This window comes from Neolamprologus multifasciatus, chromosome 19, assembly GCF_963576455.1.
Source record: "Neolamprologus multifasciatus chromosome 19, fNeoMul1.2, whole genome shotgun sequence".
NCBI lineage: Eukaryota > Metazoa > Chordata > Actinopteri > Cichliformes > Cichlidae > Neolamprologus > Neolamprologus multifasciatus.
The window spans coordinates 17869216-17895415 of record NC_140457.1 but is presented as its reverse complement, the minus strand read 5'-3'; the positions used below and the strand labels follow the sequence as shown (position 1 = coordinate 17895415).

The window sequence follows — 26200 nt, the reverse complement described above, 5'->3', positions numbered from 1 at the left end:
CTGAATGAGTCTGATCTGATCAATGCTATGCAATGCATTTAACTCAGTCAAGCCGATCCTTGTACCAGTGTCATTAAAATATGTTTGTATTTCTTATATATAAAGTTACCTTTATTACTTAATCATATACAAATAAACACTGGAGACCAAAAAGCTCATGCTGTAATTTTTTGTGTCTTTATAAACCTAATAAAATGTAATATGTTTACTATACTGGGATTATACATAAGCTTTAACTCCTCAAGTTTTCATATACTGCAGGACTAGTGAAAAAGCGAATGAGCTGCTGTTTATGAGTACGCGCTGCCCTCTATTGGCTACTGTGGCCTGGTGCAGACACCAGCTTTACCGCTTTAAACAAAACATAACTGGATTATTTAGGGAAAACTTAACCACACACTATGACTAACACTTCAGTGAAAATATAAACGAGTTATTTATAATCCCATTTTAAATATATATACGATACTTTATACCTAAGCAGGGTAAAAGGAAAATTTAGTGGGAACCACTAGATGGTGCTGATAGCAGACGGAGAATAAAACTAGTTGTGTGACTTTTCTGGTTTGCTAATTTTCATATACAAAAGGCATATACAAAGCCTTTGGGAAAACACATCATTTTCATAACGTGCAAGGCTGCACCTGCACACCTTTCAGATTGCTCGACTTCAATGGTGTTTTCCTTTCAGCCTCATGATGCAGTGGAAAGTGAAAGGCAACATCCTGTCTTACATTCTCAAATCGAAAACACAGATAGATTAAATAGAGCAATGGATATGACTGTTACAGCCACAGGCTAAAGAATAAAAAAATCATAATCTATAAGCGGAAAAAAGTTTATATACACAACAGTGATAAAATAAATAAAAACAATGACGTTCATCATGAAAATAATGACTGACATTGTGAAAAGTAATAGGGACACTATACATTTAAACAGCATCTAGCAGGTATAAAAAGGAAATGTGCAAATACTGACATTTTGAGCGATATTATATTACATAATTTTGATGTTAGAAATATCCCGTGAGTTACTTAAGTGTAATATAATAATCTTTATATAACCACCCTCAGGTTATACAGATGGTGACCCCTGAAGTCATGTTTACCTCCTTTTATGTCGCTATAAAGGACCAATGCTGATATTTGAGATAGATAGGTCTTGCTTTTTTATTAAAAATTTTTTTTTACACCAGCTTCGTTTTTGTCTTTTTCTTAAACGAGTATAACTAAAAACACCCCTTACGTCATGCTTTTTCTCCCCCTTCGCGTGTGGAATGGTGTAAATGACAATGGAACGGAGGGGGGCGGCGCGTGCAGCATCCTTCACATTTAAATTCAATTTGCCTCGAGGACCCCGAATCCAAATGCGGATTTACGACAGTGGCACTGGATAATGGGATTCACGTTCTCTGCACACAGGGGTCAAAAAATGTTGTCAGGGAGGGCTGGGTCGCCATCTCTCCACCCACACCGACACCGATTTCATTGTCATCAAAGGTGTTGTACAATCGAGATAGTTCACGCGCTAGCCTTCAAAAGTAGCAACCGCTGTGTCCTATTTGAGCTAATGAAATTGAATAAAGATTATATTAAACGTTAGATAGAACAAACAAACAAACAAACAAACAAAAACAACCCTCAGCTCGTGAATAAATAGCGGTGGATATTCTTTTGTTTTTTTGGGGTTTTTTTTACGACAACTTACATTGCGCGTGCTCCTAACAGGAGTTGCCACTTTTCTTCAATGCAAATAATTAGCATGCTGTGTAAGGCGAGAAGGGGCTTAAATGTGCTTTAGTTTTCAAACGTGTTTCTTTCTTGCAACTCGTAGCTAATACATATATAACTACGAGTTTCAAGAAAGAACATACGGGTAACTCTCTCGTTCCGGCTGTGTACTCTTCGTTGAGTGTGTGCCGTGGATGACAACAGTACAGCTCGTCGCAACAACAGCAGCAGCGGCAGAAACAGCGGCGGCGGCAGTGTATTTGTCATTGCAGCAGCCTAGGGGAGCGAAGTGAACCGAGGGGAGGAAAGGAAACGAAAGGATTTACGGACACCGTCCAAGCATGGCTACCCAAACGACAGCATCATGCACTGGATCCACTCTGTTGCAGCCGCTCAGTGAAATTATCAACCTCCCTCTTGACCAGGTATGTGTTTGGATGAAGAAAAAATTGATCAGTGGAGCGAAAGGCACGTTATGATACATGTTTGTCACAGTTAGGAAGCATCCGTAGATCTGAGGTTAGCAGAGGCTGGTGATGCGCACTACCAAATCGTTAGCTTAGCATTTATACATTGCGGTTTCACTGAGAACGACTACACACACACGCACACAAATATCACAGTTGGTGGTTCACTGTCACCATCAGCTAGTTCTTAGCCAAGCAACACTAACGGTAATGCCCTTTGTGTCTTTATTTCGATGCCCAGATCCTAATCCAGTCTTTTCCAAACTGGGGTCTCTTAAATATTCCATCGGGTCCTCCAGTCTAATTGAGGTCTACTAGTTTAAATGTATTTAAATTCCACTTAAATATTCCTTAAAGAGTCAGTATGCAGGCAGGAACGATTAACCCACTGCATTGTTTTTTCACTCTTACATACAAAATCTATCACTGTATAGTTAAAGGTGAGCTGTTTAAAAAAAATCAGGCATGTGATTATGATGTAAGGCTTTATTTTAGGTTCATAGCTGTAGGAATCTTAGATCATGAATCCCTTTTTAAAAAATTCCCAAACCGCGAAAACATGTGACAGTGCTGTGTTGTTCACCAGAAGAGAGACCTGTGCCAGGTCCTTGGGCATTTTTTTTTTAACAGCATGGAGACTGCTTGGGTAACTTTTGATAGCTGTGCCTTGTGTGGATTATTTTGAATTATATTTGTCACCGGTAGATTCTTGAAGTAGTGCAAAACATCGGCACTTTAGCAGCACTCACAGGCACCACACCCACTAACTCTGGTGGATCAGTCCATAATGATCTGTAATGGTGGTTTCAAAGCTCTGGACAGCAGAGATGGTGTGGTTGTCTGTAAAAGCTTCTGACTAGTCTAAGACAGATGAGGCCCATTTTTGTGTCTTTTCTAATCTCATGCATTTGTACTGAAATAACTACCTTGCTACCTTCCTTGTCAATGTCAGGTAATGTTCTTTTTGTTAATTGTGATCTGAAATCAAACCTCGATTTACTTTTTATTCCCCACATTGCTTTCGGCATTTGCCATAACTAGTCTGAATAACACTTTGTGGTATAAAGCATAAAAAAAGTTCCCCAAAAATGTTCTCCTCCTAGAGTGGCATGCTCCTAATGCCATGCATTTTTCTTCACATGCAAGTCTTGAAGTCATTATAGAAGGTTTTTGTTGGGGAATGTTTGCTTCCCCAGCCAAGCACTACTGCTAGTGTTTCACCATATTTTAAAAGTAAAAAATTAACTTTGTTACACAAAATAGTTGTGTGTCCAGAATCATGGATTGTGTCATTTGTGAATAAACTACGTGGTTTGCATCTCCATTGGCAGACCCTGCACACAGCAACTTAGCCAGTGTTTAACTCCTTGTCTTGCTGTGTCAAGCAGTAAACCAGTCTTTCATCCTCAGTTGAAGCTACATGTGGAGGCAGGAATGTGCCATTATTTCTCTTCTCCCTAGAATGTACCAGTTTCTGCAGGGAGTGTCATGTGTTGAGGACTCAGTCACATGAAGTAAGGAGTGTACATCCCTGGGATCCAAACTTATTTGCTTGTTTTTTGATTGCAATAGTTGTATAATAAGTTTTAGAATTATTAGAGGAATCTGTAGCTGACTGGAACCAAATCTCATGCTAAGCTGTTGAGGTTTTTATTCTCTTGTATCCTGCAATATTTAGCATGTTTCAACCTCAGAGTTTGGCATTAAAATACCTACATTTCCATTTCTACTCTGTGCGGTCCCGTGGACATCAACACCTGCTTTGGTCTAGCACCTCCCTGTATGTTAGGACTCCTCGGCACTGGCTCGTCTCAGAGCTATAACAGAAGCTGTAAAATCTAAAATGACACTATGTTTTTCCTTCTCTCCATCACACACTGCCCGCCTTCTGTCAGTAACATGCCGGCACTACTTTGAATAAGACCTCCCACTGCATTTTGTGTGCCCACACAAACACTATTCACCTACTCTGATTCAAGAGTTTTTATAGGAGAAACGATTACACACAATTACATTCCAAAATCCTAAACTGTGCCATATCTAGTACAAATTGATGCACTTAGTCTTAAAGATACAGTGTTCATGAAGAAATCATCCCCATCCCATCTTCCTCCTACTCAGTCTTCTTATGTCGACTGGTCTACAGATCCTTTTTTTTTTTCATCAGGAAGCATGAAAAACAGTTTTAGTTTCAGATATCCACTTTAAATGAGGATGCTGGACACTTATTGCGCTCTCTTACTCCCTTTAGGACTTGGTGTTCTATCACGTATTTGCACAATTAAGCAAAGCTGCCTTAGCTGCCATTTTCAGAGCTGGTGGGTAAATAAATTAAAACTAATCTCTTGGATTTAATGTTTGCACGTCCTGTTTGTTTGTTTGTTTGTTTTTCAAACGGGTCGAGGCATCGCAGATCCAGTGTCAGTCTGAAATGTCCAGTTCACATAACCTCACAGCTGCTTTGCTTGTTATCAAGGCTCATTGGGTCCATATCGTCATTCAGCTGAGTGACAGAAAATCAAAAATAACCCAGTTGAATGAATTATGCAGTCCATCTATAAATGTATGACTCCATACCAGAAACGACTTCGGTAATGGCCAAATTCAATTTTCCTCTTTTTGATGACACTGAAGCTAGAAGGGACTTTTGTAACTTGCAGCATCAGCTGTGATGTTCCTTCTGCAGCTGTTTCAATATGCAGCAGCTGGAGGCCTAGTAAGAGACTCCATGTAGTATATATGCACTAACCCTTTGTTTTAGACATTTGTAGGCTGAAAGTGATGTTTGAATTAACTTAATATAGTTATAATAACTGGTGATAGCAATACCAAATGCATGTGAAACAACAGATACAGCCTTCTTGCTTGTCAACAGTGCAATAGAGATCAGTTGATAAACTTTTTTTGTACATGCAGCTATTCCTTGTCTTGCATTTACATTGCAGTGCACCAGTTGTGCAGTTCTGTACTGCCCTTTAAAAAAGCAATTCAGCTGATAGCTAAAAAATAGATTTTTCTGATTAATATAAAACAGGAACAAATCCATGCACATCATGCGGAGCTGAAAAAATATAACATGGAAAAAAAATGGACGGCTTGCACACTACAGGACTCAACAGTTTTCTTACTTATTGCATCTAGTTGTGACGTTTTAAGCAAACCTGCTCTTCAGCAGACAATGAAACACTGGGCGGCACAATCTTAAATCACCTGTGATAAGTCACATGACCCACGGCACTAACGTCTAATAAGACAGTGTCTTGTATAGGACAAACAACTGATAAATAATTGACAAGTCATACTTGTTGCCTTGGCATAAATCAGGAAAAAAGGTGCCTCAACTGACAAAATTAAGATTTTTTTTCACAAACCCAACAACTAGTAGAAGATGTGACGCAACAGATAAATATCATCCACTGACATCAGTAAATACCATCTTTGTGATGCACAGATGGTTGATGCAGCCATTACAGCGTGTTATTGTTTTGTTTCCTTACAGCGCTCAGGCCTAGTGGCTAAAACTACAGGGTGGTGATCGTGTCTGTAACCAATGATCTTGTTGTATTGTTAAGTTTACATAGTTTACGCATTATGTACTTTGCATTTCTATTCAGTGTTCTGGGTAAACATGATGTGACTTGATAAAGTTTACTTGCATTCAAAAGGCTGACGGCACTACCACCTGTGCAGGTGTGTGGGATGTCTCAGAGGAGCATGGCAGTGTGGAAATTTCCAACTGTACCATGTTGTGTTTTGCAGGTGGTGCACTCATAGGCTACACTGCCACGACTGGCATGACTTCACCAATAAAAGGCATTTTGCTCATTTACTTAAGGTCTTTATAGATCTCAAATATTCAGTGGAGATTTTGTTTTTAATGTAAGCAGTGACCTTTAAAGCTGGGAGGCAGGAGCTTGCATATATTCAGGTTCAGAGACAGCTTTGAGATTTCAGCTGATTATTGCAGACGTGAGTGTGTCAGTAGACCATAGTGGCCCTGCCTTGTGATGCAGAGAAATACTGTCTGATGGATTACATAGTACTCTCTCTAGTCTCCAGTGATTTGATGGCTCAGCCACAAAAGTATCAATTTCTCACCTTTGTCGTTTCATCTTGAAATAGCAGAGCATTTGTACCCGTGCTGAGAGGTATTCCATGAACATGCAGGCTTTGTAGCTCAGTGGTAATTTCACTGTGCACTGTCTGATATAAAGATATAGTCTTTGGGGCTCACAATGTACAGGCGGCTCTGCTCTGTGTCCTGTGCTCCCAAAAGGCCCGGCTGTAGAATCAATCTTCTGTTTGGGCTACATATTGGATTGCAGTCTGTCACAGTCAACGGACATGTCTGTTATCACAATAACAAGCTTTCTTTTGTTGCTGCTGCTGGATTGCCTACCCAGCTATTGTACAGTAAGGCCTTTGAGCCTACACCGTGCTTGAGGGTTTGACTCCCACTTTTCTGTTATCCACTGTCAATTCCCTGTGATCTGTGACACAATTCAGTTTAATGGTTAGGTTAAAATGCGTTTAACTGAGGTTTGAAAGCAGATAAAAGTAGTCACATCTATAGTGTAAAAAAACGGGATCTTGAAAGGGGACTCAAAATAATTGCAGATACCTCTGATTTCCTGTAAAATGAACTTAATGTTCCTCTTATTAGCCTTAAAGCAAACATTTGCTTCTTTCAGTTCATTTAGTAAAGCGATAGCAGAGCCTGGATAAGCCTTGCCTGAAAAATCCTATGTTTGCTCCTCTCCAAAGTCTCCTGCCACTGATTGAGTTCCCAGAGTCCCCTGCCTTGGGGCTTCTGGTCTTCATTTTAAGCCCTTGGGTCTTGTTAGTTTCCCTACCTCCCCTTTGTCTTTAATTGGCTGACCTCTTGGGAGTTGTATCCTTTCAATTGATTTCGGTCCCTTAGCTCTCTGTAATACAGTGCCAGTGGCTGTTGCGTTATTATGGTTAGCTATCAACTATACAAGCATGCGTAATTCCTCCTTGGGAATATGGGAATGCTTTGTTGTTAGTGGCTGATAACAGGCAACGCAGTAATAATAACAAGCAGACAAGCTCCCTCTAAATGCGATTAGATGTAATGATTATGTGTTTATGACACTTATCTGTTGTAAGTGTGACATACAGCAAAATCCAGAGAAGTACAAGATCTGACCATAGAGGAAGGATCAGCCCATAGCTTTCCAATTTACACATCTTAATCAGTGTAATTACTAAAACTGCATTTTGTAGTACTTCTCCTCCATAATGTCCTGATTAAGTTCCATTAAATGTTATTAGGAAAATTAAATTTGTTGGACTTCTTGTGAGTTTTGGACCATTTATTCTTAATTTCTTTCAACAGCGATTAATATTCTGCTGCTGCCTTTCATATATTTCTTTCCCTCACTGAGTCTGCTACATTATAGAGAGCCAAACTGTGCGCAAACCTGCGTTCTATCATCATAGCGTGGCAGTATATGCATTCTTTGTCACCCTTTTATTTACCCTTTCAAGTGATTTTCCCAAATTCTTAAGTTGTCTGGAGACTCACTGGTTTGCTGGTTTTGGTAATCTTTGAGCAAAACTTGGAGCTCCCCCCTTTTTCTTCCACTTTCAGTATTCACCATGACCTCATCCTGTATTAGGGTTGAAGTGATAACTCTGATGGGTATGGATGTATTTCTTACTAACCATAAATGCAGTCATGGAATGGCAAAGCCATTAGGCTGAAAGCATCAGTCAAGTGTGATACAAGGCATCTGTTATGTCCTACACACACACACACACACACACACACACACACACACACACACACACACACACACACACACACACACACACACACACACAGTAAAGTGGTTTCCGTATATCCTATAATGTAGTTTTTCTACTAATGCCTGTTGTTATGGGTTTTGCTGTTTGCATGGTAGAGCAAAGCAGGTAGGTTGTAGATGGAGAAAGAGAGGGAAATCTGTGCAGCTGTCGCCACAAAAGTGCTCGCCACAAAAGTGGATATACACATGACTCAGCTATACTAACTCATTAGTTCTGTTGGCAATGGTGTGGTGCTATGAGGGTGGATTGGGTTTCTAAAAAGCCTGCACTCTCGGGCTTGGAGTGCCAGTTTAGTACTTGAGTGGCACAGCATATGGGTGGCACAGAGAAGATATTTTCAGGGACTCACTTTAGCTATTTCAAATTACAGGCTAGTCAAATTTCTATAAACTTGATGTTGCAGAATGTGAATTTATGTGACCAAGCAAAACTCATCTGAGAAGATCTGCTTTAGGTTATGATGGTGAAGGCAAAGCTCACAGTCTTACTTTATTAGGTGTCACTGAGCGAGGCTGTACTTTGCAACTTCGGAAAGTTTTCTCAGTTTCCTAAAGTAATTAAATGATAGTTGTCAGTTTATCCGGCGGTGCACAGCAAAAAAGGATTTTTAAAAAAATTTTTTTTACCCATATAAACAAATTTAAAACTCATGAAGCAGCGCCTGAATATATTACCCGCAAGCTTATCAAATACAAGGGCTTCCTCGGACAAATAAAATGTCAAATTCATTCCACAGCCAGTTTTTTCATTTCGTCAAATAAGATGAAGGAGATGCATCCAATATAAATAAGAGAACATACAGTACTGTGCAAAAGTCTTGCACCGTATGTTTCTTAACACAGGGTGGGCTATTTATATGGATACACCGTAATAAAATGGGAATGGTTGGTGATATTAAAGTCCTGTTTGTGGCACATTAGTATATGTGAGGGGGCAAACTCCTCAAGATGGGTGGTGACCATGGTGGCCATTTAGAAGTCGGACATCTTGGATGCAACTTTGGAAGCACTCCATTGTTTTTCTTGTGACATTACCAATAAGTTTGATGTGTCACATGGCTCTCTTGCTATTGAAAAAACAAAAGTTGTATCCAAGATGGCCGACTTCTAAATGGCCAGCATGGTCACCACCCATCTTGAGGAGTTTGCCCCCTCACATATACTAATGTGCCACAAACAGGACTTTAATATCACCAACCATTCCCATTTTATTACTGTGTATCCATATAAATGGCCTACCCTGTATTTTGCTTCTATGGAGTCAGACTTTAATTTATTAAAATAGTCTTGAACAATAGTTATCCCAGCTTGTATTTTAAGTTGCCTGCTTTTTCTACTCATTTTCAGTCCAGTCCTTTTACCCTAACCTGTTTGTTTTGTCTTGCCAAGTGGCAGGCCTGCAAGGGCAGCAGAAGAAGAGTACGTGAAACTCATGTCCTTAGGAAATAGGAAAACCTTTTAAGTTGATTTATCTAGATCAAAACCTCATCATTATTGGTCTCAGTGGGACAATAATGCCAAGAAAGTAAGGTAAACTGTAAAAAAAAAGAAAAAAGCCTTAGGTATACCAAATTAAACAAGAACTGGACTGCAAATTTTTAGCAACAGGTCTTGTGGGGTGATGAATCCAAATGAGAGATTGGTGGTTCAAATCGCCTACAGTGCAGAGGTGGTCAAGAGTGAGGTACAACACTGGTTATAGCCACCTGTAAGACACAGTGGAGGCTCATAGTTTGAGGCTGTATTTAAGCCATTGGTGTTGGGGATCATGTCAAACTTGATCCACCAAGCAACCATCTGGAAAAAGCACAAAATGGAACACGATCAGTCACATATTGTCCTCTTCATAGCCCGGACTTAAACATTATTAAAGCTGTATGAGCTAATTTTTGACAGAGAATAGAACAAAAGGCAGCCAAGATCCAAAGAAGAGCTTTGAATGTCCTGGAGAACTAGTCCTGAACACTACTTAAAGAACTTAGAAGAAAACCTGCCATGGGGAGTTCATTCGTAAGCTGAACAAACTGTTCTTGCCTTATATACTGCATTTCCATCTATGTTTGCACATTTCATTAGGTTGTTGTTCCTATTTCCCCATTTCCTCAAAAAAATAAAGCATTGAGGAGTGGCTGAAGACTTTTGCACAGTACTACGTGGGCATACAGTGAATTGACCCTCACTGGAAGACAGTCACATTCACCAGGCCTGTGTCTAGCTGTACATTCCAACTAGTCAACACAAATGTTGACTAAAAAAGTACGAGTTGTATTGTCATTTGAAAAGTGGGACTTGATTCATCGTGTTCACTCTCCAGCACCTTCTGCTATCGATTCCCTTGAACCTGATTAGCTGTGCCACACGATGCTTTTTAATTTGTACTTAAAGGTGAACAATGCTATGTGTACACCTCAGCTGACAAAGTTACAAATTAGTGTGCCATGGTCTGCTAGATTTGTCATCCCTCCCCTTGCAAACATGAAAGCATATTGTGCTTGAAGCTTTGCCACATTATGTACATGTGCATCAAAGCAGCCTCGAGTGTTTCCTGTCAGATTGCCAACTTCTGCTAATAGCCAGTCACTTCTGCGCCAATTGACCGAGCATTGTAACACAGGTTCTAGAGCCATTGTATCCATTTTGCTTGTAAGATGCCTGGCTGATCGTATTTGTCCATTCAGAAACATTTTAGCAGTTGCCACTCTGCACATGCTGAGTTGCACCTATCGCTCTCTTAGTTACAAAGAGATATCAAAGACACACTGTTGATAATTTTAGAACAAGCGTGTCTACACAGAAACTCCACTTCTACTTTCCTGTAGGGCACACTTGTGAAGGGGGACGTGGTTCCAGATGATATTTCTTTCAGCGACCATCAGTAGTAGAATAGAAATGTATTACCACAGAAGAACAACCACAGAACATTAATCCATCCAGCTAATGTCGGTTACTTAACTTGCTTATGTAACATTATCCCTGCATTTACAGTCTTTTGTAACTTTACGCAAAAACCTCTCTTTTATGCTAGTAGGTCCGATAGCCGAGCTAATAAAGCCTGCATCCTCTGTTGCTGATATGAACTGAAAATTCTTGTGAACTATTTGTGGCGATGCCAGCGGGCAGTGCCAGTTTCCTTTAACTTGCAAAGTGTTATCAAGCAGTTACTGGTTTGAATACATTTGGCTATTTATGGCAAGTTTAGGGCCGCTCTTTTCTTAGGCTGTTTTACTCTCTGCATTGGTCCTCATTAGCTGAAGAAAAGGCTTTCTTTAAGAGTTACACTAAGGAAATCTTTGCAGAGCTGGTTCACTGAGTAAAAAAAGGCCTTCACACAGTGTTTGTCAAAGCTGTCATGCTCTTGTAGATGAATTATTATAGCTCTCGGGTGGGGGTGGAGAAGTTTAAATAAGGCATTTCTATAAGGACTTTTTCCACAATAAAGCATTTCAGAAACATGCAGATTGAGTCATAGACAACAGAGCCAACTTTAGTTTAATTGCTGCCTTGATATGACGTCTTTAAGATTAGATCCAGCTCCTCTACTTCACTTTTAAAGTATTATTAAAGCAAGGCTGATCACACATGGCAGCCTGCCCTCCCTTTGAAATGCTGTCTTTGCACATTCCATGTGCACAGCTGTGGCCTCATGTTCGAACAACATGAGGGTGGTGATTGAAGTTTGCTTAGACGCTCGAGATGTAACTAGCTCATCTTTATTAGCAATTCCCCAGCAGCTCTGTGTGAGTAAAGTGAGGTGACCCGTGTGGGCAAGAGCCCAGTATTTTTTTGCCCTTGGGCCAAAACTTGACATGCAATCAATTACACCAAAAAATGTATTGTTTAAAAACTGCAGCTATTTTGAATTCATGAATCAGTACACACACTCATGTGAAACAGCAGCCGTCCAGAGAACAGGCTCTGGAGTTGGTCCCTTAGGTAATGTGACAGAGATAAGATAATAATATGGCTTCTTTAAACCCTTCCAGCCAAATTTAATCATTCTAATTATTTGCATGCATTTTAAGGGAGGGTTATGTGTGCATTTTTTTATTTTTACACCCGGGCACCATATAGGATACCCGATGCTTGAATAAATGCTACAGCCTGGTTGCTCTGACTGTGAAGTGACCATTGTGTGTACTCTGATAAACTTGTAGTTTGCGGTTGTTTTTACTTTTACTGATGTATTAAAAGAAAGGAAGCTGTGGCGACCACTGACAAAACTGAATTAATATACTTTTAAAAAGTCTGTCAAATTCAAAATCCTAAAACAAATTTTTGTGCAGCTGACCTTGTTGCTTATATGACCTTATATGGGAGTTCCTTTCTGAAGGTGCAAAATATAGGGAGGAGAATATTAGAAATCAAACATGCAAACTGATTTACTTACGTTTACGACGTGCAATTTACTCCAAATTGCACCGATATTTAACACAGAAAAAAAAAAAGAATATTTTGGGGGGTTTTTTTGCTCTTGATTTGAAATGAACTGACTATGCCTGTGTTTAGAAAACAGCACAACTTTTGTAAATCGCTCGTAAAACTAACTACACCTATGAGTCCTATTTGGGGACTGTACTCACATGCTATTTGGGCCCATTTAGTACATGTGACTCATAATCTTAAACTGGACTGGACTTGACTTGTTTCTTCAGTTTGCATTGATTCAGTAATGTACAATATGGATGGAATGAAGGTCGAGCTCAAGGTCAGTGCATCTGTGGAAGCATGACTTTATCGTAACACCTTCTTAGGGATCCAAGATGATTTTTGGGGGGGAGGGCTCAGATGATATTTATGATTAAAAGCTGCCATATAATCTTTGCTTAGGACGGGTTCAAACACTTTCCTGGAGACACACATACATACCATGAGCATGGTTCTGGCCCAGTGCTACTTTGTACCTTGTGGGGAATGTCTGATTGTTCGACTATTAATAGCGGTGACTGTAGAGCCTGACTGGGATCTGTGGATCAGCTCCGAGGGGGAAAGCACCACACTGCAGGCTTTAACACGTCTCTGTTTGTGTGTGTCGTTGTGCACCACTGCACACTTCTTTTAGGTTAGCCTTATCCGCATGACACTTTCCTCATTATCTCCAACATAATGTAGCCTTGGGCAACACGGTGAGTTTATGGCTCAGAGTGAGGCCTCTATTCCACAGTTTTCAGTGGCTATCTTATTCATCTGACAGCCTTTTGAACTGACTTAAGTGAGACTTTGTGAAAGTGTCAAACTTTTATTTTTTTTATTTCTTCTTCTTTTTTTTTAATTCGAGTTAGCAAAGAGACATAGCCAGTGTCACAAAACATGTCAGAGCTTTGTTTTTGTTGGCTGAAAGAACAAGACCACTTTTGTTCTCATACTGTCAGCACAACCTCGTTGCGCTGAGCAAACACACACGCATACACAAACGCACACACGCACGGTAGTTTGTCTCTGGGAGCCATGACCAATTGTGGCACATTTATTGGCAGAGGCTAAAGTACTCGTGACATTTCCCACGTCTTTGCCCGCAGAGAGTTTGTTTGGCAGAGGATGGAGCTCACTATATTACATGTTATTGAAATTTACTACCTCATATATGCATGGACACATTTGCTCTTGTATAATTTTCCTACCTCCGTTTCAGAAAGAAAATTCCTCATCTCTTTTACTCTGTCATCCTTTTGTTGTTCCCGCTTTCTGTAACGTTTAAGAACACTCTTATCGTCAGCTGTTTTTAATCTTCCAGGGAATTAAACATGAGTGCTCTTTCTCGTTGTCACCTAACATGAAAACTGCTGCTTGCACTGCACCACTCTCTAAAGAGGATTAGGATAGTATATGTGTGGTGCACCATATATCCTCCGCAGACAGTTTTGCATTGAATGCAGACTGTGGAACTAGTTGAGTTTAACTTCGAGGCTTTGGTTCCCTCCCTCCACTCGAATCTGCATGAGTCACTGTGGACTACAGCTGATGGAAATCAAATGAGACTGTGCGGAGCGGGACTGTAGCGTCGCTTAGGCTGTATGGGTGGAGGAGTGTTTGGGGGGAAGGGTGGGTTTACTTAATGACATGGAAAAAAGGGCTTTATGCTAATGACTGTCTAAATTTATCTCTGTGTGTGTAGACACACACAAGCAGATGCACACACATGCTGAGATGGGAACTCACCCGTCACAGCGAGTAAAGGGAGGCTTTGTGCAGGAAGGAACTATTTTAGTCCCTGGGTGTTAAACACAGACTACACACATGGAGAGGACAGGAATACTCTTCATGAAAAGTGATATTACCCCTGTGAGTGTGTATGTGTGTGTGCCTGTGCTACTTGGGCTTACTGGAGTGAAATTTTGTCATTACCTAAGCAAAGATCTCATCTATGGAAAAGGTGTTAGCACCAACAGACAGCAGGTCAAACTCATCAAGGCAGTCTTTAGATGTTTATCTCTCACGGTAACCCACAGGAACCTTTTGTATTGCATTTTCCCCACTCTTATCATAACACACAGTTTGACATAAGTGGGTAAATAAGCCCTTTAGTAGACTCGATGCAAATTCTCACTTCTGCTTAGCATTTGTGCTTTATACCTGAGGCGTGTGTCTGTGATTGTGAGCCTGTCATCGGTTTCCTCATAGGCCACATGTAGATTTCCACATAAACACTACTGATCACATCCTGAGTTTATTGGCAGTTAGTCACACAGGTGATATGGATGTCAGAGTCGGTCTGTCAGTCAGTTGCTCTGAATTTTTTAAAAAGTCCATTTTTTTCAATTATAGTCTGCAGCCATTATTTTCTTTAGTGTGACTGTACTATTACTTGGCAAATGTTAGCATGCTAAATCAGTAACATCTCAGACCCCTTGTGACCCCTTGGCAGTTACTGGTTGCTAAATGGTTGGCAAGTGGTTGCGATAGTTGGTGAAATTAGTTACAAAATTTGAGTGCTGCACCAAAAATCTTCTTGTGATTGGTTTTGTCATTAAACGCTAGATTGCTGTGAATGCCCGCGGTTTGTATGGAAGATGCCGACTAGTCTGCAAAGGTGTCCAACTCCTCACTGAGTAGCAGTGAAACTTGGGGAAAAAATGCAAAAACAAACAGGAAATGGCGAAAGTAAATTTCGCACCTTTTTAAGCATGTTGGCTGAGTGGTGAGAAGGAACTTTTAGTTTCAAAGTGAATGGTTAACAGGAACCACTGGTCAAGCAGTCAGGAAGTGGATATTTTCCGTGGGGACCAGACATTGCGATGGTGTCACTGACTGAAGACTGTAAACACTATAGCTGCACAACTTGTTAGCATGACATAATTGTTTTAATGTTAACATTTAGCTCAAAGCATAACTGTGAAACTGTCGTTAGCATGGTTGCAGTCTCTTACTGTTGTTTTTGTGGAAAAGAGAAAAAAGATAAGCTTTGCCCAGAGTATAAAGGACTTGCCGCCCATCCCTTCGTTCCTGTGCTATCCCTACTTTCTTTCCTCACAGCCTCCCTGCTCAGCTGCAGCTCCTCTCCAACACAAAATTCCTGGCTGATGAGACAGATAAAAACCGGAACAGAGCGGGAAGTAGTTGCTTTATAGACACGCTTTAAAATCCAGATTGTGGGTGAGGATATCATTTTGGTGATAAACGAACTGGAAAAACTGGAAAAAGATCAGCCCCGAAGGCCTTTATGTTTCCTCACATGCATGCAGGCACCCATACATGGACACTGGGTTTGACTCAGTAATGAGCTTCAGGAAACAGGCTTATCTGTCTTCAGCATTCACAGTGATTTCCTGCCTTCCTTTCAGCTTCTTTCCCAGTGCTAGTTTGTGTCAGTCTATAATATAGCGTCTTTAAACTGAGCTGAACTGAGCCCTATGTGCCACAGCTGCCAGGAGAAACTGCCTGACAGCTTATGGCCCCTAAGCGCTGGCTGCACACTGGCACTTGCTACCTATCAAAACATCCGTATGTTGCCTGTCTCTGTGATCTGTACCCTCTGTAATGACATGTGATTGATTTGCTGAGACATCACTGTTTGACATTGTATGCTGAAGACAAAGGATGGAAGGTGCTTTAGCTTCACAATGGTTCTCACCAGGCCTCATGGAGCCACTTCTCAGCTTCAGAAGTAAATATTCTGTCAGTAGCAGGCATGGACATGGCACCTTACCAGCATCCCAGATCTGCAACTTTTTGCTTTTGGGGCCTTCCTCCTCCTTTCCCAAGCTGGTCTGTGTCCCTTTTTCCTTGTCATAAATCTTGTCTCCTCTTTCATCCCCTTGAATCTTGAACGATTCTGCAGCACAGATATTCTGCCTTAGTTTCTGAAACAATAAGAGTGCTGTACCCCAGGGTAAGGTTGACTTCAGAGTGAATCAATAATGGAAGAGGGGATCCATGTATTATGAATGAAGGAACAACGTACCTCGGCACAGGAGCTTGTCTACTGCAAAGTGTTTATTCAATAAACAACCGTCCCAGGCTGAGAGAAAACACATTTAGCCTAATCTTTTAACAAATCCTGTGACTATCAAGTCTGATACTGCTTTTCTTTTCTTTTTGGCATGTGGCGGCTTCTATAACGATATAACTTTGTTGCAAAGTACTGCATGCAACCCAGAGGGAACACTGGTTCCTACATATCCCAGAATTCCTTAGATTTATGTCAAAGTCAGAGGGCTCTGGTTGAAAGCACCTTTTTTAAAGCGAAGAAGGGGGGGAAAAAAAAATCACAGATGCTACAGTGCCCGTTCAGTGTAAAATCACATCTGCGAGTGAAATGTAGCAAGTTTGCTTGTCATCTGGTCTCATTGTGTAAGTACTGCCCGGGTGAAAGAACCGTTCCGAAAATGGTTGTTTTCCCTGACAGCTTATTTCTCAAATGCTGGCATTAATTTCTAATGTCAATCTCCTACATGATTTCACAGATTCTGCAGGAGCTCTTGTAATTGACCTGTGAGCAATAATAATATATCTTTCCCGCTGAGTTGAACACACAGCACTGAGTGGTGAGAGGTACTGCAAGCTGTAGCTTTTGTCTATAAAAGGATTCCGATTAACTAACATATGGTGCAGAAACGCTGTGAGAATATGAATGCAAATGCTCTCATTTCCAATGAGCCACCAGTTAGCGGGGAGACGCTCTTTAAAGTGGTCATGTATGTGCACTTACCTTTAGCTATTCAGTGTAGATGTTGCACAGCATTCATTACTCATTAATTCAATCTTTTCCATCCCAGATAACAATCAACAGGTTATTATCAACAGGTAAAGTAAGAAGTATGTAATAAAAAAGTCATCTTTACTATTAAGGAGACTTTTGCTTGTATGACTTTAGTCCTTGAAGTAAATTTGTAAGTATACATTTGGTCTTAATCCTGCAGATTTTTCATGAACTCTCCTGTTCTCCGTTAGTCCTGGGTCCTCTGTTCTTTATTTGTCCTAATTAAATAGCTTGGAAGCGTAATAGGTGAACAACTGCAATCTCATTTCTCAGTTTAAGAATAAATGATTGACAGTTGTCAGTTGGCCCGCTTGAGGTTTTGCCACAAATAGTCACCCACAGCTCCGCTTCACTATTGACTCACACAATGCTGTCTGTCTGTCTGTCTGTCTGCCATGCCCTTTCCTTACTCTTAAGGTAATATTTTGATATCCAGGGAGGGCCAATTCACACTTCTTGATTTTCCAGCTAGTCAGCAAAGGACGTTGTAACTTCCTTCAGTACAAATCCAGAGTCGAGGGGTTGTGGCTGTAATAATCTAAGATGTAATTTAAGATGCATACCTGTGGTTTGACATACTTTCAATGCAGTCATGCACATTTAAACGCTCCTAAAACTAGTTGGGTTCACACAGAAACATTCAACTAGTTGACTTTAACTGCTATTTTTGTCTTACTGGAACACTTGGATAAATCAGTGACTCTAGTAAAATGTGGGCTGTTTGTTGCTTTGCATATCAACCTGTTACCCCGTGGGCCAGTGTACAGGCACACAAGTCATATTCAGCAAGTGAGCAGCTTGAAGGTAATCAAAGTGTAAAGCAACATCCAAAGCTGTGGACTGGCTAAACACTGTGCAAAGAAAGAGGCTTGCATGAGAAGGGGTGGGTGGAGAGGGAGTCAGAGAAGGTCAGTTTAATGTGATTTCTTGTCATTACATTAGGGCATCTTATTTTATTTTTAGCGCTTGAGCTTTAGAGAATTAGAAGCGATCTGCAAATGAACTGCGGCTTAATTTTGCCACATTTGTTGCGCTAGAGTTTCTGAGCAGAAGAGCAGAAACAGAAGCCACTCGGTTATTACTATAAGTCCTGGGCCTTTTCCCTGTTAATCATAGCTGAAAGATGGAAATAACAGACACTGTCAATAAAACTTATCTTTATTGGCACACAGCTGGGTGCGGTTGTTTGTCTTTCATCCATATGAGACAGATAAATGACTCATAGTCTTCTTTTGGCAGCCGTGGAGCTAAAATGACACATTTCTTCCCAGCGGATTGCTTGGATTTGTTTGCTTTTGGGCTAAGCTGAAGGAGTATCAGCATCAGGACCTGCACACAGCCATCTGGTTTAGCTTCTCCTGCTTGATTATTTGTTAATTACACTCATCTCAGTCCCAACTGGTTTCCCCCTTTTAAACAATATAACTCGTAACAATAGAAGAACAAAGCAGGGTAGCTTCTATTGTTGAGGCTCATATACATTGTGTGTATGTGTGTGTGTGTGTGTCTGTGTGCGCATGGAGAAACAAAAGCCCTGATATTTTCAACCAACTAGTATCTGATATGAAACTCTCAGGCTAATGCTGCAGATGATTTGTGGCTACGTAGCCCTGCAGACGCGAGGGCTTTAGTACTTAGGGCTATATCTGTCCCTCTCCCTTTCTGTCTCATCAATCATGCAGGATCCATAGATAATGGATGGCGCTCATGGTGTTACTTGTCTTTTACCGTTCACTGGCCAGACGGATCTGTTAACATGACCTATATACATTGGCGGGCTGTCATGTATTCAGACATGCATCGCTTAACGTGACATCAAACAAATGTGGGCTTAGTGCTTAACAGTCTGTTTCCCTTTACAATGTACTGATGTTTGAAATTTGTTTTGTATCTGTAGTTCATTTGCATCTGCCAAAGGAAGCTGAGGGCAGAGATGGACTTGGAGAGGCAATAAAGAAGTTAACGTGCAGCCTTCTGCTTTGCATTTGTGAGGGTGTATGTGGAATAGGCCTGTGCAATGTGCAATGACATGCTTCTATATTGCAGAAAACGTATGATGTTATAGAAAAACTTTATTAAAGATATCATAAGGTTAGGTTCTGAGGTTGCAGAGGCGAGGGTGTGGTGGTTCTTTCTTCTCCCCATATTCACAGTAAAGCTTCTAGCTAGCTATACTGTCATCCTCTTCTTTATTTCTATTTTAAAAATAGTTTTTAAGATAATCACTGTTTAGAAAAAAAAAGAAACATGGATGGAATGGAAAAAAATATAGTGAAATGTCAATGAACACAATAATATTTAAGATATGGAAAACCATTGAGTTTAAAAACATGGAAGAACCACAGACAATATAAATGATGTTACCCACTGTTAGTGAAGTCTCATTATGAGGCCTTGATGAGTGTTTTCGCCATCATCATCTTGGTGTTGATGGTGAATGGCTTTATGAAACTTATACAAAATGGACCTAAAGTTTTCTGCCTTGAAGTGTGTGACTGAGCCCATAAATTCACCAGTATTAACAGAGGTCAAGTCCAAGGGGTTTTAGACTGAAAGTCTTTCACAGAACACATGGTCCCTGCAGGCTACATAAGCATCAGTCATTCTTTGTCACCTTGGCAGAGGGGATCGACTGCTGTCTTGGCCCACGACTTGCTTTGGCAGAATCAGCTATGTGAAGATAATTGGCACATTAAGTTACCAGTAACATTACGTGCAGAGCTTTTCTTATAACTTGTGCGGAACAATTCATATTCTCTGTTTAATCTTGATTTAATAAAATACTGTAAAAGACTCGGCTGTGAAGGCTGATTGCACGTACTTAAGCTGTGTTGTAAAATCTTCACTTCACCTGGGCTTGCCGCTTTGCTGCCCTGCTGCGTGTGTCAGAAAAAGAGGAAAGGCTTCAGCGTGGGACAACAAAACATGATAGGGAACAGTTAGCTTTTTATTGTTTATTTGGCTCAGATGCACTGCCTCAATAGTAATTTTAGGGAAAACCCTATGAGATGTTTGCAAGATATGTGTCAATAAAATAAATGTCCTTTCTCATAATGTGTTAGGCATGTTCATGTAGCATTTGTGTAGTGTGGTGAGAGGTTTTACAGCACACACGAAAAGATTATTTTGTTTTCTGTACCGGTATATGACACACGAGGATTTACACTGCGTAAAATAGTTCAGTGTTGCCTGCACATGTTAAAATGATCATAGATCCTTACTCACCTCTTTGTATACTGAAAGACATGTCAACACTTCCAAAACTACTTGAAATATAATGATGACAGACAGTAGGGCTGCACAATTAATCGTTAGAAAATCGCGATCTCAATTTATACTTATGTGCAATCTCATTTCCAAATGACAATGATTTTTAAAAAAAAGAAAAAAAAGATGACGATTGTACCACATTTTGATCCGGGACATAATCTGCATGAAAAGAAACGCTCACTCTTCTTGCTCAGCAAATGACAAGGGCGGAGCCTTATACCACGTGATACAGAAGCCAGCTGGCAGGGAAAAAACAACGGAGAGACGAAGCTGTAAGGCCAAGAAAGTGACAGGAGAAAATCCGTTCCGGTCAACCACCCAAACATCAATAACGTGAACCTTATACAGCGCTTCCCCATACCGGTCAAACTCCCGCAGGCACAAAGAAATTACAGAGGCTATCACTTATCACCTGACCAAAGATATGGCTCCCATCAACACTGTGCAAAGCGAGGGATTTATGAAAATTATCAACACCCTAGACAAACGCTACACAATGCTATCCCGCAACTATTTTTCAAATGTTGCACTACCTGTTCTATACACGCAGTGTTGAGCAACGGTGGAGGTGGAATTACAAGCAGTACAACATTTTGCTTCAATGACAAAATATGAGACATTTATTGTTTTGTTATGTTTATTTATTGTTTTTATGTTCTGTCTCAACTGTTACGAAGTTGATGTGCAGTTAATAAATGCAATAAATATTTATATTGGAGAAGAAAATCGTGAGAGAATCGTGATCTCAATTCTAAGCAAAAAAAATTGTGATTCTCATTTTATGCAAAATCGTGCAGCCCTAACAGACAGTGTGAGTCAAACAATTATTACAAGGTTAGCTTGGGCTGTTGTCACAATTGTGTCAAATAGCCTTAATATAGAAAAATCCAGATGGATCAATACCGTATAAGAATCTCTTTTCTATCTTCCACCTGTGTTTGGTGTTACTAATCAAACGGAGAGGTTTCCTTTGCCCCCTCCCACTGGATTCAGTCAATCTCACTATTGACTGGTGTAAAGCCTCTTTGCTGTGCCATTTGGAGACATTAGGAGATGAAACAAGGTCTCAAACACCCACTCTAACACCCTCCAACCCAGCTATGACCTGTCAGATTCATATTATATTAATTTTTTCATAAATAGATGGATATTTTTTGCTTTATTTTTCACTATTAGAGACAATTTAATTGCACAAGGTGGACCACACCTTTGTTTTATGCTCAGTGTCTTCTACTATAATCTTTCATATGCAAGCGATACACAGAAAAAGCATCCATTTTTATCATTCATTACTGTGTCTCTGTGCGCAGGTTAACTTTGTGGCATGTCAGCTGTTTGCCCTGCTGATGGCTGTTTGGTTTCGGATCTACCTCCATCCCAGTAAGACCAGTCCCTTCATCAGACATGTGGTGGCCACTCTGTTGGGCTTCTACTTGGCTCTCTTCTGCTTTGGCTGGTGAGTCACCCCTCTGTTTATCCCGCAGCTCTGTTCTTGTCATCAGTGTGCTTTCAGACTCTGCTCCAACCTTCCTTCCTTCCTACAGTATCACGTTAGTGACTTTGTTTTCCTGCAAACAGAGGGCATGTCCCAGTTTCATGTTATGGCTATGTGCTTTTTTTTTTTAAATTTATTTATTTGATTTTACTTATGGTTCAATTATCAGTATATAGTATGTTATGTAATGTTATATAATACAAGAAATGTTATGTAATGAAGTGTTCATTTCTACTTAAGTTATTTTTCTACATTTCCCAGAATGCTTCTTCCTAAATCAGGACATACGTGAACAGTTCACCCTCTGCTGGTTTTGCTAAACTAGCATTCAGTTTTACACATAGGTCTCCAAACAAGTAGTTTGATAGAAAGTCAGCTTTTAAAAATGGTGACACAGACACTTCTTGTCTGGGTTTCGTCAGTCACAGAAATTAAGCCAAAAAAAGCTCGACTCCCAAACCATTTTGGATTTCATCCCTCTTGCAGTAGTACCCATTTCCCAGTGTCATGGTTTCCGTTGGCAGTTTATGCTCGCCTTTGTTGTCCTTATAAATACGAATGCGTGCCAAACGTTAAGTCACAACTTGTGGTGCGCCTTGGTGTTGTTTTGGCTTTTCGTGCACCCCCCTACACACGCACACAATTTTTTTTAACCTGGTGTGTCCAGGGCATTTTGGATCTGTGCAAGCAGGTCAGAATCTACTTGATTGTAGAGATGCCAAATGGTGCCAAATGGCAAAGAAGGAGATTGGTTTTAAAAAGAAACCTCTGTGATGGCTTTCTTTCCAATGTTGTTTTCTGGTCTATTTGAATTTCTTAATCACCTGCAGTGTTTATTCTGTTTAAATTGAACTCTGGTTCATTTTCCTGTTGGTGCATTTCATTTATGCAGGTGTGAACACAGTAATCACACCCTGGTGCTGACCAAAACAATCGCACCAAGACCCTTTGGAGGAAGTGGTCTCAGTGCGTTTCAAAATGAATTTCACAGCGGTTCATTTATGGCGTGAATGTGATTTGACCTTGATCCTAACGAGCTACCAGGTGTACGTTACAAGGTTGAACTAAAACAACTTCCCAAAGCCACGTCTGCTTTTTCCTCTAAGATGCAGCAATGTACTACAGATATGCAAAGGTTCGTATGAGCTACCAACTAACCACAAAATAAACGTAAACGCTCCATGTTCTCCAGTAGTCTAGAACGTTCTCACGTGGTTTGTAGTGATGAATTTTGGTTCGCTTGGAGTGCACTTGGATTTTTTCTTTGTGTGAAGAGAAACCAAACAAGGGAGAGATTAAAAGTTAACAAATTCATCAGCTGATTCACACTAGAGTAAACAAACTATAGATGTGAAAAATGTCACTGCTGGTTTTTACTCTGTTGCTTTAAGAAATTTCTTACCCTACTACCTCTACTGCACACAAATGGTTTACAATGAATGATAACCCTCAAGTGTCGTGCTCATATGCAATAAGATTGTTGCTAAAACTACTAAAATGCTCATCAAACACTAGTAAAATCTGTTAGCGTGCAAAGAAACCAAATAATCAGTTAAACTGAATACCACAGTGACACTCTTTGGTCTGCCTATGGTCTGATTATTGTTGTTTATTTGTGTTGATGTTACTATACCAAAAAATGAAACCAGACTTCCTGCATATTTGTCGGTGGTTGTTCGGAGGTTAGGTTTGATAGTACGATTGCCTCATTCGTTATTCCGGGCTTTTTTGTGTTGGTTTTTTTTTAATTCTGTACTCATTTGTTTGCCTGCTGTTTGCCTGCCATCGTCTTTGCTCTCCCTTGTCACTTCTGCCACTACCTTCACAGCCCTTCATGCCAAAGCAAATTAATCGATTGGGTAGTAACTGCTGTCTCATTAGGAAGCTGTTGTCCTGTATTAGACCATCTACTGTACCTCTAGCACAGTGCCGCTGTGTGTGTGCGTGTGTATATATAGCAAACACAGGAAACACTTGTTTCCTCCTAATCAGACTTCAAGCTGCACAGCAAGTGAGAAAGTGATAGCCAGATAAAGTGTTATCTGATCATCACACCGATGGGGTCTTATGTCACTTTACCAGCAGACTGTTTATGCTGCATGACTGAGCTGACACCAAGCAGATGGATGATAGTCAACCATATAGTATCAGAAACACTCTCCTTATGTACAGTGACATGAAAAAGTATTTGTTTTGTTTTTTTAAATCTTTTTTGTTTTAGTTTCTTTTGCATATTTGCGACACTTAAATGTTTCAGATCATCAAACAAATGTTAGGCAAGGATAACCAAAGCCATTACAAAGCCGATGGAGTGTTGTTGTCACCCTGGCAGGAGGGTGGTTGGCATGGTAACCCAACTTTGTGAACATTCTCAAATCGATGCTATTGGTGCCGCTACTAGAAATCTTAGAGTTTGATTCTCTGTGACCCTGACTTCAAAGTCAAGGTCATATGACTGCAAGGTCAGAGGTCAAGTTTTCTTAAAACACTTGTGAATCCAAGAACTCAAGAAGAAAGTCACCTAGAAACTTCAACCTTAGACCACATCTACGTGCATCTACGTGGAGGGTGAGGGGTAGCACTAGTGGCCTTTAGTATTTTAAAATGATGATTTCATTTATTAAGGGAAAAACGTAATCCAAAAATAGAACCAAAATAGAAAATCATCAACATCTGTCAGTCTGGAAGGGGTTACAAAGCCATTTGTACAACTATGGGACTCCAGCCAACCACAGTGAGAGCCATTGTACACAAATGGAGAAACCATGGAACAGTAGGGAACCTTTACAGGACTGAACAGCCTATGAAAATCACTCCAGCAGTGCATCGACAATTCATCCAGGAGGTCACAGAAAAACCCGGAACAACTGTACGTCTTACTAGTCTCAGTTAAGGTTGGTGTTGATGATTCAACCTTAAGAAACAGCATGGGATCCATGGGAGTGTTACAAGGAGAAAACCAATGCTGACCAAAAAGAACTCAAAGGCTCATCTCACATTTGCCAAAAGTACAATGGGATGGTATTCTGTGAACTGATGAGATACAAATGTAACTTTCTGGAAGGTGTGAATCACGTCACATCTGGAGTAAAACTAACATAAAAAGAACATCGTACCAACGGTCAAAAACGGTGGTTGTAGTGTGATGGTCTGGAGCTGCTTTGAAGCTTTAGGATCTGAATGACTTGCTATAATTAATAGACTCATGAATTCTGCTCTGTACCAGAAAATCCTGAAGGAGATGTGTGGACATAATATATCTGGCAGCCTAATCAGTTTAATGTAAGTTTTGAAGCTGGCAACAACAGATGTTTTCAAAATTCAGGCAAAACACAGGCTGTGGTTATCCATGTGGATGCACTGCAATTTCTAAATCACAAGGTCCCGTGGCAATAACAGTCCCAAGTGGACTTAAATTTATTTTTGTAAATGGTAACCACAGGCTACTTGGAAAAGTCGTCTCAAGCAAGGCTGCGGAACTTATCATCAGATACTGGCAACAGGGGAAGTGTAGTAATAAAGGAAGTGAAACACCGACTTAGTCCGACAACACAAGAGATGTGAGCAAACGTCATTTTTTCTGGCCAAAACCAGTCGTCTGTTTTAGCACAAAGGGGCCAAATAATCACTATTTGATATTTACCTCTGTGAGTGCCCGCCAAAGACTTTTATTGTCTGCAGTAATTAGTAGGTAATAAAAAGACTATACACTCATAGAAATGTCATTAAGAAGATACATTTTATGGAGGTAATATATAGCATTTATTGTACTTGGCTCAGTATTCCCAGTTAAGTGTTTTATGTTGCTAAGACTGAATTAGCCGCTAATCACAGGGTAAAAAGGTTTAACTTGACAAGTGGAATTGGTGATAAACATGTAATGTAGAGGAAGGAAAGGGCATTAAATGCATGAATGCATCAATAGTTTTTGGGGGTTTTTTTTTGGGGGGGGGGGTTTGGGGGGGGTGGTTGGGTGTATGCTTTTATTCAGCGGGCATATATGATGGCTTTTGTGATGGCTTTCATAGCACACAGACATTCTGCTGCTGCTCTGTGTTAGAGAGCCCTCGACTGCTGGTCTTAAAGGAGCTTCCTTCCAAATGCTCCAGGCTGACTGGTTTCTTTTAGGTTGTATTTCCTCTCTGGCAGAAACATACGCTTTTTCCTCAATGCTGCTGGACAAACATTTGGAACTGACTATTTAGTAC

The 26200-nt window shown here is 40.4% G+C and overlaps 1 protein-coding gene across 1 annotated transcript in view; it reads left to right on the top strand.

Annotated features, from left to right (window-relative positions):
- Positions 1-1458: 1458 nt before the first annotated feature.
- Positions 1459-26200, top strand: part of mboat2a (membrane bound O-acyltransferase domain containing 2a) — a 41419-nt gene continuing 16677 nt past the window's right edge. Inside the window, exons 1-2 of the mRNA XM_085144290.1 lie at positions 1459-2158; positions 21808-21953. Coding sequence (XP_085000416.1) covers positions 2075-2158; positions 21808-21953 — 230 coding nt within the window. The 5' untranslated portion in view covers positions 1459-2074. The remainder of the gene's footprint in view (positions 2159-21807; positions 21954-26200) is intronic.